The sequence below is a fragment of the Myripristis murdjan genome, chromosome 9, assembly GCF_902150065.1.
Source record: "Myripristis murdjan chromosome 9, fMyrMur1.1, whole genome shotgun sequence".
NCBI lineage: Eukaryota > Metazoa > Chordata > Actinopteri > Holocentriformes > Holocentridae > Myripristis > Myripristis murdjan.
The window spans coordinates 2,492,671-2,504,860 of NC_043988.1; the positions used below are offsets into that span (position 1 = coordinate 2,492,671).

General features: G+C 43.3%; 1 protein-coding gene across 1 annotated transcript in view; it reads left to right on the top strand.

Annotated features, from left to right (window-relative positions):
* apba1a (amyloid beta (A4) precursor protein-binding, family A, member 1a) overlaps positions 1–12,190 on the top strand; it is an 86,716-nt gene that overhangs the window by 71,412 nt on the left and 3,114 nt on the right. The window contains exons 8-12 of the mRNA XM_030059177.1: positions 1,300–1,332; positions 4,127–4,213; positions 4,819–5,004; positions 5,351–5,530; positions 7,052–7,264. Of these exons, the coding sequence (XP_029915037.1) occupies positions 1,300–1,332; positions 4,127–4,213; positions 4,819–5,004; positions 5,351–5,530; positions 7,052–7,264 (699 nt within the window). The remainder of the gene's footprint in view (positions 1–1,299; positions 1,333–4,126; positions 4,214–4,818; positions 5,005–5,350; positions 5,531–7,051; positions 7,265–12,190) is intronic.

Below are 12,190 nucleotides of genomic sequence, written 5' to 3' on the forward strand. Positions count from 1 at the left end.
TTTTGCCACTTTGTTCATTTTGAATCATTCTGAGATCACTTTCTATGACATTGAATATTGACATAAGTCATTGAATATGCCCTTGAAAAATCCTGGAAATTGGTTTTCTTAAAAGAGTGAGATCCCCGAAGTAGCAACTGTGCATCAGCAGTTCTCCAAATGTTCTTAGGGTCCTGTGCTCCAGAGATTTATATGATACATAATGGACACAAAAGGTCCCGGGTTTTAAGGTCTCATCAGGATGGGTGGGGTTTTTAACAGAATACTGAACTGTGGCATGCCCTCTCCGGGTTGTCCTGCCTCAAGTGGAGGAGTTCAAGTATCTCGGGATCTTGTTCACGAGTGAGGGAAGGATGGAGCGTGAGATTGACAGGCGGATTGGTGCAGCTTCCGCAGTGATGCGGTCGGTGTACCGGTCCCTCGTGGTGAAGAAGGAGCTGAGCCGAAAGGCGAAGCTCTCGATTTACCAGTCAATCTACGTTCCTACCCTCACCTATGGTCATGAGCTTTGGGTAATGACCGAAAGGACAAGATCGCGGATACAAGCGGCTGAAATGAGTTTCCTCCGCAGGGTGGCCGGGCGCTCCCTTAGAGATAGGGTGAGGAGCTCGGTCACTCGGGAGGAGCTCGGAGTAGAGCCGCTGCTCCTCCGCATCGAGAGGAACCAGTTGAGGTGGCTCGGGCATCTGTTTCGGATGCCCCCTGGACGCCTCCCTGGGGAGGTATTCCGGGCATGCCCCACCGGGAGGAGGCCCCGGGGAAGACCCAGGACACGCTGGAGGGACTATGTCTCTCGGCTGGCCTGGGAACGCCTTGGGGTTCCTCCTGAGGAGCTGGCGGAAGTGTCTGGGGAGAGGGAAGTCTGGGCATCTCTGCTTAGACTGCTGCCCCCGCGACCCGGCCCCGGATAAGCGGCAGAAGATGGATGGTTGGATGAACTGGGCAACACAGCACCCTGGGAACATTGATATGTTCCCCGCCAAATTAGACCCCAACCCTACTGGATGCAGAGCAGATGCATTAGTGTGCCATGTTGTAGGTTGTGGACATCATCACATTTGCAGATGGAATAAAATATTGTGTGCACAGACCAGGTGCAGTTGTGCGAAATGAGCATTGTTAGCTCGTTCACAGTGTCCAATCGAAAGACGGAAACCATGTGTGCGCACATGTAACACTAGATCTCACAGCACACTGAAAACACACACCTTGCCTCCCTCCGTTTTGTCCAGATCCAGTGTGTCCTGTGCTCTGCTCTAACCCATAACTCTCCTGTCTGCTTTATTCCATGCCTGGCAGACGGCCCAGAAATTAGCCCAGAACAGGAAGAAGGTGCAGTACCTACATCTACGTCTCTTCCTCTCTCCACGTTGCCGCGCACCGCCTCCCCCCACCCGATTCCCCCCCGCTTTGCTCCGTGTCTGTTTCTTTGTCTGTCTATGGATGCTGCTCTCCTGTCCTTGTTGTCTTCCTGAGTGTCTCTTTCATTTCTATTTCTGATTCGCTTGCATTTTCCTGAATCCAGCAAACATCCTTGTTTTGTTGGACTCAGTGTACTCATCGTTTAGATCGGCCCCACGACCAAGCCCCCACGCCATTTTTTTTTTCATTCCATATCAAGACATATTGCTATCCCGTCACTTTGTTGCCAAATTAAATGGAATTGATTTGACATCGCAAGATTTTTATTGTGCTGTAAAATGCTTTTCTTGGAAGAGTTTCAGTTTGCTGGATGTAGGAAATGGCTGCACAGTTTTGTAATTTTTCCTTTCTTGATATGAAGTCATACAGTGTTTGTGGATGTATTAGAAGTGCTCTTTTCTCTGGCACAGCTTCTGTGTATATAGTGTTGCACATACATCTTCTGTTCCAAATTTTAGCGAGCATGTGGCACACATCCTTGCACTGTAAAACAGTGAACGCACTCACAAGTCCCTTTTCTTTTTCTTATGTTACTTACTGATACATTTGAATTGTAGTAATGTAACCTTTGCAGTCAGTATAAGCCAAATTTCATGTAATAAAAAAAGGTATGGGTGACTTACAGAGTGATTGTGACAGCTTCTCAGCAAGGCCTTTCGAACTTGGTGTCAGGGACCCATTTTGTGTGTGGGAACATCGCCACTTAGTGAGCATATCAGCTGAAATGAGTCGTTGTACGTCATGTATGAGGTATCATGCAGAGTGGCATGGGGCACTAAAGCCACTGAAAAGGCTTGAAGCTCTTTTGAAAGTCAGCCACTAAATGAAAATGTCCCCATTCTTTGACATCAAATGTTTCACTCAAGCACACACAATGCGTCTTTGGGATCAGTGTTGAGAATCCAGCTACTTTAACTTCAATGAGACTAACCACCTAGCACTAATACTAGCCTCCCTGTAAGGCACACACTAATGCTGCATTCACATCATATTAGAAGAAGTGGTGGAATGGGATGACAAATTATGGTAGGCATTACCTACTTTTCATAAGTCAGCTTGGTTCTATAACTTTAAATGCAACTCGTCATTCTGATTTTTGTTATTTTGGACTACCAACATTGGCTGATTCACTGCTGTGTTTACAAATTTAGAGTCCCAATATGTGTCATATTGGAACGTTAAAAAAAACACATTTTAGGAGGCTGACTTCAATGCTTTTCCCATTCATCAGGTCACACGTATGGCAAATCTGACATGACATGAACGCAGCATAATTCAGCCCCATGCTCAGTGCATCTTGGTGTACTTGTTCACTGTATAGGCCAGGGGCACAAAGAGGGAAAGCAACTTGCTGGAGGGATTCAGTTGATGTTTCTTTGCCCAAGGTAGAGGATCATTCTACCCAGTACAAAATCATCTCTATAGAGGATATGAAGATCTAGAACTGCTTTTAAAGCTTTCATAAACCTTCAACATATACAAATGGAGCACAACACAATTTTTTTTTATACTACATAAATGTATACAGTACACCACAACTACACCGCAAAGTGCCAAGTAAATGTATTTGATAGTTGCAAGAAGTTTTAGAAGAAAATGAAGTCGCATTTGACCTGATGGTTAATGATGTCTCTTTGTACCTGGTCAGGAAAAGAACTCCCTTGGAAACTCAGTTGTTATTCATATGTTTAAGGGGGAACTCCCAGCATGTGAATGTGTCTCCAAAGTGCTTTTAAGGACACAGTGCATCCAATTTGAAAAGTGTGATATTATATCACTTCCCCCCTAGCTGATATGTCAGACCGTAATGGTGCTATCTTCCTCTCATTGTTAGTGAGTGCTGGGTACTGGCCTGGATGCGCCACATGCTAACTGTTAGCCTCCTGCCATTGAGGTGGAATTCCCCACTGGCTAACATTTGTAAAAAAAAAAAAAAAAAAGATTTCAGAGCCCTTTAAATGACACTTCATCTGTTGCTTATCAAGTTGCCCTGTTGTTGCCTCTCATGTGTTGTTGCAGCATGGCTTTAACCCACCTCCTAACCATCTCCTCTAAGATCTGTTTTTATATTCTAAAAATATGTAAATGCAGCAGCGATTTATGAAATTAAATTTATGAAACTAAATCCCTTAAAATAAAAACAGATCTACTCCACCAATCAAGCATCATCATTTAATACAAATATTTCTTATATGTGAGTTGCCCTGACTAAACAAATGTTTTGCTTAAATTACTGATTATAACTGTATTTTTTTTTGTCAGCGCATCCCATCAACATTGGGAAAGATCCCGTAACTTATGCCATTCCTGTATCCCTCTGCACCAGAGGAGCAGTAGCTACAGCAGCACTCAGTAACAATGAGAGGAAGATAGCACCACTACTGTCCTACACAACAGCTGGGGGGGAAGTAAAATAATATATTAATTAATATAATAGTTTTAAAAATGGGTGAACTATCCCTTTAACAGATGTGTTATCATATTGTTAACTCTCAACGGTTTGAGCTCATGCTTGCCTCATAGTCAGTTAGATGCCACAACTGGGATAAGGCAAAACTATCCGTTCAGTATGTTTATCAGTGTTTTCTAGTAATAATGAACCTGTTGTTGACCTCTGGGCACATATGTACATGTATATTTGCCAATGTTTTGTTGCATGTGTGTGTCTGTGTATGTGTATGTGTGTGTGTGTGTGTGTGTGCAGGCCCCTGAGGGTGAGCCTCAGCCCATGACAGAGGTGGATCTCTTCATCTCCACCCAGAGGATTAAAGTGCTCAACGCTGACTCGCAGGTATTCCACAGTCACACCACTCGTATGTGGCTACTGAGGAGGAACTTGTTGATAAGAGTTGGAGTCTGTGTGTGTGCATTTGTCACAGTTTTGCCATGCATGGACATCTGCATACCAGGGGGTAGCTCAGCCGTTTCCTCATGAAGCTGCTCAGTCAGTGCATCAGTAACATACTTTCTTCATTGATTCTCTCAGGTCTGACAGCATGCTATCACACCGCTTCAGCATTCACGGGTTGCATTTTCAAAACTAATTTCTTGCCTTTCTTGTGTGATCTAGTTTCACTCAGTCCAATCATGGACCCATCCACGTCATTGCCAGTGTACATGCATATAGAAATGATTTATGTTGTTTTATGATAGCAGGTAAAACTATAAAGTGAGTCTGTTGATACCCACATAGTGCTGTTACCTCATGTTCACTGTAGCCATTAGTTAAACACTATTTCAGAACCATTTGGACTCTTATAACACCCAGGGAACTATACATCCCAATACTCTCCCAAAGTTACATTTTACTTTAGCATCCATCCATGTTAAGGTAGTTTGTTTCTGACATGTTTGAGCCTTATTTTAAATGATACAAGGCCTGTATCTTCCAACCAGGAGACCATGATGGACCACCCTCTACGGACCATCTCCTACATTGCAGACATTGGCAACATTGTGGTTCTGATGGCCCGGCGCCGGATGCCTCGACCTGACTCCCAGGAGAGCTTGGAGGCCTCTGACCCTGGCCAAGACAACAAGCGCCAGTACAAGATGATCTGCCATGTGTTTGAGTCAGAGGACGTGAGTCCAATAAGAGCACATGTCCAGTTGTTGTCTGCTTGCCAGAAGCATACTGTATCATATTCTGTCACTCTTCTGTTGTGTCATTGTTGGCTGTCTCCCATCCCTGTCACAACACACACTCATCTCATAAAAATGGAATAAAATGAGTAGAACTGGCATTGTATAGAGGACTCAACTCTGGAGATTTGAACAGAGCAATACAAAACATTTGATTTTTGACCACCAGATGTTCCTGTGGCTCAGACTGATGCTTTGCAAGTCTGCAAGCTCATTAATGATGGTAACAAGTAAAAGATAAAAACAACTTTCTTAGCTCCCTAATAAATCTTATACCCATTACTAGGCCCAGCTGATTGCCCAGTCCATTGGGCAGGCCTTCAGCGTGGCTTACCAGGAGTTCTTGAGGGCCAACGGCATCAACCCTGAGGACCTGAGCCAGAAGGAGTACAGTGACCTGCTCAACACCCAGGACATGTACAATGATGACCTCATTCATTTCTCCAAGTCAGAGAACTGCAAAGACGTAAGTGGGCAGCCCGTGCTGTCACCTCAAAACTGTCATCTCTGTTATTTTTGGTCCCAGCTGAGGATATGGGGATATCAAAGATGGTGGTATGGTGGGAATTCTTAAATAAAGGAGAGAACAGTCAAAGTAGTTTTTCTTTAGGCTTTAATAATAATGCAGTCTGGAAAGAGCATTACACGAACAGTGTCAAAGTTGCTTGGTGCAGGCTGATTCAGTGACTAAGAAAATCTTCACTTCATACCCTCTGGTTACATTCCATGACTGAATGATTGAAGCTGTTGCTGAATAGAAAACAAAATCCCCATTAGGTCATAAGAGACAAGGTGGCAAATACAATTGGTTAAGAACCTTTCAACAATTTCTCACATACATGACTTTTATAATACACAAACCTGAATCTCTTGGTCACGTTTCAGAAGCATGACTCAGTGGTTTTATTATAGTGAAAGATCTAAGAGAATGTGACAAAAACAGTGTGAAGCTGTTTTGGCTCTTTGGTTAGAAGACTCTTAGAAACATATGAGTATAGAATAAACACAGAATGGAATATGGAATATGTACGAATATGGAATATATATGATTCAAAGATGAACACATTTCCCAGTCTCTCTGCTAGGGTGATGCATCTTTGTGCATATTTAGGGTGTGTGTGAGATAAGTGAAACACACAGGGACTTTCCCAAGCATACCAGCATACCGGCATGAGTTCAATGAGTAAGACAAACACATTATAGGTAATGATTTTCAGTGATTAATACAAGGATACAAGGAAGTTTATTGGTCATTATACAACAGGTTGGATAATGAAATTAAAATGTGGTTCCCTCTTGATTGATTAATTGATTGTATAAAAAAATAAAATTATTAAACATGGAGGAGTGCAGATGGTGCATTTAGTAGTCTCACAGCCTGAGGGAAGAAGCTGCTCTGTAGTCTGGTGGTACGGCAGCAGATACCCCATTGATAAAGCAAGAAATTCCACTAATTAACCCTGATAAGGCACACCTGTGAAGTGAAAACCATTTCAGGTGACTACCTCTTGAAGCTCATGGAGAGAATGCCAAGAGTGTGCAAAGCAGTAATCAGAGCAAAGGGTAGCTATTTTGAAGAAACTAGAATATAAAACATGTTTTCAGTTATTTCACCTTTTTTTGTTAAGTACATAACTCCACGTGTTCATTCATAGCTTTGATTCCTTCAGTTAGAATCTACAATGTAAATAATCATGAAAATAAAGAAAACGCATTGAATGAGAAGGTGTGTCCAAACTTTTGGCCTGTACTGTATATAAATATATATATATATATATATATATATATATATATATATATATATATATATATAAAAATTTGCATTGACTGACAAACGTGTGTGTTATGATAACGTGAAATAGGTGTCATTTTTTTGTTTGGTTTTTTGTTGGGTTTTTTTTGCATTTCATTGTGTTTCAAGTTTATTAAAAAGAATTTTGTCTAACTGTTTGTCTGTTTGTTGACTGCATGTTGTCACCTTCCCTAGGTGTTCATAGAGAAGGCTAAGGGGGAGATTCTGGGCGTGGTCATTGTGGAAAGTGGGTGGGGCTCCATCCTGCCTACTGTCATCATTGCAAACATGATGCATGCTGGGCCGGCTGAGAGGTCTGGTCGACTTAACATTGGAGATCAGATTATGTCCATCAATGGGACCAGTCTAGTGGGACTGCCTTTGTCTACCTGCCAGAGCATCATCAAGGTACAGTACGCTGTGTGTGTGTGTGTGTGTGTGTGTGTGTGTGTGTGTGTGTGTGTGTGCATGACATTAGAAACCCCATGGTTTTCCTTGATTGATCTACAGGCACTCTGAGGCCACATCTGCTGCCTCTGTTGCCATTGTTATGGCCCTCTGCTTGCTGGCCCTATTGATGCCAAGGGTGGTGTACATGCTGCAGAGATACTTGCCCATGAACTTTCTGCAGCCCACTTTAATGGACTCACACATTAATTGCCATCTGTTCATACAGCACTGTTTCACCAACTTTTACCTTACTCTCTTCCTCTCATTGGCCTCCATCTGGTCCTCCCATGGAACAGTGAGCTCCAAGAGGACGACTTGTTTGGAGAACAGCAGAACCATGTCTGGTTTGAGCAGTGTTACAACAATATTGTTTGGATACTTAAGCTGCCTTTCAAGGTTAACTCTCTGTCCCAGTCCTGTGCTGTTGGCCATAGGCCTGTGGACGGCGTCCTCACAGCTAATGGTGGCTTCTTCCCTGCTTTGAAGAAGGAGATTGTCTTTGCTGGGTGGAGGCACTTGTTGTAGATGATACCACTACAGATGGTGTCCACTATGGCCTTCAGGACTTGGTTGTGGTGCCGATGGGGTTTTGCCCTTCAACCAGGGCTTTCATGCAGCAGCTGAGGATGTGCTCCAGGGTACCTCTCTCAGTTCAGCGTGGGCACCTTCCTCCAGCAGAACAGGTTGGATTGGCTCGGAAGAATATCATAGACAGCGTGGATAATGATTTTTTTGCAGTGGGGTTCAGCCTTCCAAAGCTCAGCCCATGAGACCTTGCGCTCCCCGTTTGCTCTTGTTCAGGCTCCCCACTGCTGACAGCCCAATAATCCTGCTGTCGCTCCTCCTTCACTGATGTCAGAACCTCTCACTGAATTCGGGGCATCCTCTTCCTCTCGTGTACCTTGTCATAGTGTGGTGCTGTGCTGCTACCAAGGCCAACTCTTCCCTGACTCATTGTACCCACTAGGACACAGTGCCTCAGATGGGACTCAGGGACCTCTATGGACTCTATTGCCCTCTGTTTCTGCCCTGTACTGACCCTGACGCCATCCTGGGAGATTTGTGGGCCACAAGACTCCTGGAGCTATTGTACCTCCTTTGTCAGGGTTACCCTGATCTCTTCATTCAGGTTGTTGATTGCGAGTTCCAACTTGTTGTGACTGTACTGGGCGATGTTGCTAAGGCTTCAGGGTAGTCCCAGCCTCCCTCACAGAAATCTACTGACCCTCCTGCCAAAGCCCTCAGCGGTAAAGAGTGGGACCACAAGAGGGCCAGGATTTTATGCTGATATACAGGCACTCATGCGACAATTCAGTTAACTTTTTTTTTTTTTTTCATTTTTTTCCAGTGCACTACTAATTGCTCCTTTCTCTGTTTGCCTGTACTTTCTCCCTGTTTACTTTATCAATTTTAAGGACAAGGCTTCATCATCATTTTTTACACAAAAATTAAGATCAGATCAGCCTCCACAACATATACAGTTGAGCTCTTACAGAATCAGCTGCTTTGTGTCACATTCTTGCAGATACGGAGCCACCAGAAAATATTCACACCCCTTCACTTTTTCCACGTTTTGTTACGTTACAGACTTATTCTAAAACCGATTTGAGTATAGTTTTCTTTTTTTAAAAAAAAAATCTACACGAAATAGCCCACAATAACAAAGTGAAAACAGGTTTTCAGACATTTTTGTAAATTTGTTAAAAATGTAAACATTTAAACATAATAACTACATAAGTATGCACATCCTTTGCTATGACGCTCAAAATTGAGCTCAGGTGCATCCAATTTCTACTGATCATCCCTGAGATGCTTCTACAACTTGAGTCCACCTGTGGTAAATTCAGCTGATTGAACATGATTTGGAATGGCACAGACCTGTCTATATAAGGTCCCACAGTTGACAGTGCATATCAGAGCAGAAACCAAGCAATGAAGTCAAAGGAATTGTACGTAGACCTCTGAGACTGGATTGTGTCAAGGCACAAATCTGGGGAAGGATGCAAAAATTTTTTGGCAGCATTGAAGGTCACGAAAAGCACTGTGGTCTCCATTATTCAGAAACGGAAGAAGTTTGGAACCACCAGGACCCTCCCTATATCTGGCTGCCCGACCAAACTGAGTAATCGGGGAAGAAGGGCCTTGGTCAGAGAGGTGACCAAGAACCCAATGGTCACTAAGGCGGAACTCCAGTGTTCCTTTGTGGAGATAGGACAACCATCCAGTAGGTCAACCATTGCTAACGCTTTCCACCAATCAGGCCATTATGGTGGAGTGGCCAGACGGGAGCCACTGCTCACTAAAAGGCACATGGCAACCCGCTTGGAGTTTGCCAAAAAGCACCTTAAGGATTCTCAAACCAGGAGAAACAAATTTTCTGGTCTGATGAAACCAAAATAGTACTTTTTGGCCTGAACTTCAAGCATCATGTCTTGAGAAAAATAGGCACTGCTCATCGCCTGGCTAACATCATCCCTTCTGTGAAGCATGGTGGTGGCAGCATCATGCTGTGGGGATGTTTTTTTTTTGCGGCAGGAACTGGGCAACTAGTCCACATAGAGGGAAAGATGACAGCAGCCAAATATAGAGAGATTCTTCAAGAAAACCTGTTCCAGAGTGTTCTGGAACTCGATGATTAATCTTCCAACATGACAATGAGCCGAAGCACACAGCCAAGATAACAAAGGAGTGGCATCAGGAGCAGTCTATGAATGTCCTTGAGTGGCCCAGACAGAGCCCGGACTTGAATCCTATTGAAAATCTCTGGAAAGACCTAAAAATGGCTCTCTACAGATGCTGCCCCTCCAACCTGACTGAGTTTGAGAAGATCTGCAGAGAAGAATGGGAGAAAATGCCCAAAAACAGGTGTGCCAAGCTTGTAGAGACACACCCAAGAAGACTTGAGGCTGTGATCGCTGCCAAAGGTGCTTCAACAAAATATTAAGCCATGGGTGTGAATACTTATTTAGCTATTATGTTTAAATGTTTGCATTTTTAATAAATTTACAAAAATGTCTGAAAACATGTTTTCACTTTGTCATTATGGGCTATTTCATATAGATTTTTTTAAAAAAAGAAAACTATACTCAAATCGGTTTTAGAATAAGTCTGTAACATAAATGTGGAAAAAATGTGGAAAAAGTGAAGGGGTGTGGATACTTTCTGGTGGCACTGTATGTTCTCACACCCTTTGTTATTTCCTTTGCTTTTACATTCATTGTGGTAGGGGATTTCAGAGCCTTAACAATCTTCCTTCCTGCTGGATGCATGTTTTTGTACACAGCTCCATCTTCCTCAATGCTGCCCACTGAGCAGGGCAAGCATGTTTTCCCTGCTTGTTTTGTTCGATAACAAAAGCAGACTCTTGGACTCTTGTGTGTCAGTTTGTTCAAAGTGGTTTTCAGCTGTCTCTCTCTGGCAACTTTAATGGTCCATGGCATCCAGTACTTCCTCCCAGTATGAAGTGCTAAAGGCCATATTGCGGTTTTCCTGCACAATGCTTTAGACAGTTATAAGATCAGTTTTCACATACCCCTAATTGGCTGCTCACTCAAAGTCCACTGATGCCAGGAGAAATACTCTCTCTGTCAGTTAAAAGAAATGATCCAACAGAGATTACATAATCAAGTTGAAGGAATGGTACCTTTAATATACTCATGCCAAAATTTTTTGAGTAGCGCATTCTGAGTGATCCACAACATAATCCTTGTATCCTACTTGTAAGATTTTTGAAGTTAATCCCCAGCCTGGCACAGCCAGCTGGTCTCACAAGATCAAATTAGTTTGACTCTTGAAACCAGTCTGGCCGCTCTTCATCTAAGGCATTTGGGGCCCTATCTTGCGTCAGAGTCCCTAAACCCGTTATTTGGGGATTTAGCATTGCGTAAGAGGTGTTCCCCCGCAAAAGTTGCTATCTTGCACACCTGCCTTTATCCGTAAAACACCTGCGCTACCCGTTACATTATGCATAGTCGTGGTTTGGGTGTTACACCATTTAAACCAATCAGTGTGCCAGGTGCCATTGCCTTTAAGAGCAGGCTGCACTATCCCAAATCCGCAAACCGAAACCCGTGATGGAGAGAGGAAGGTTGTGATTTAGTACTATCTCTGCCATTTTCTCAGGGGTTCAACTGAGGCTAAAGCAAGGTGGCTTTTTATTGGCGAGTTAATTGGGGAGGTGGAGCCGCATGTGCACGTCCACATGTGTCCAAGTGGACGCACATTGAAGCCGTCTGGGCGCGCTCTTGCAAAGGTCCAAATGGGATAGCGGGCGGTTCTGAGGACCCGCTATCCGCTTTCCCTAACATGTGTGGTCAAGATAGCAATTGTAGGGAAAGCGCATAAACACGCCCACGGACACACCTCCAGGTACAAATAAAGGAGTCGGCATAATGTATAGCGGGTAGTGTGGGCGCAAGATACTGTTTAGGGATAGTGGAAGCTGCTAAATGCGTAATTCACGGGTAGCGGGTAGTGGCAAGGGGTAGCGCAGTGTGAAAGATAGAGCCCTTGGTCCAACCAAAATATGGTTGGACCAATCAGCTCCTTTTGAGGGATTACAGGCATGATTTAGGTGATGACAATAAGAGGAGATACAGTGCACTGAACTCGATAGCAGAAACAACAGGACATCAATGTAGATTTTTGTGCAGTTTTAAGAACAAGATCAAAGCACAGTGGGTAACACATAGAATTAATCAAAATAGAATTAATCAATTTTCCATAGCTTATACTATTATACTAACTTAGTGTTAAAATGATACATTGTGGTAAATGCTGTGCACATGAAGGTTTTAATTAATAAGCTGATCATTATTTAGACCATGAGTGTATTCTAAAACTGTTCAGAATCTGTGCTTGTGTTATAATGCAGGTATTGGGTTT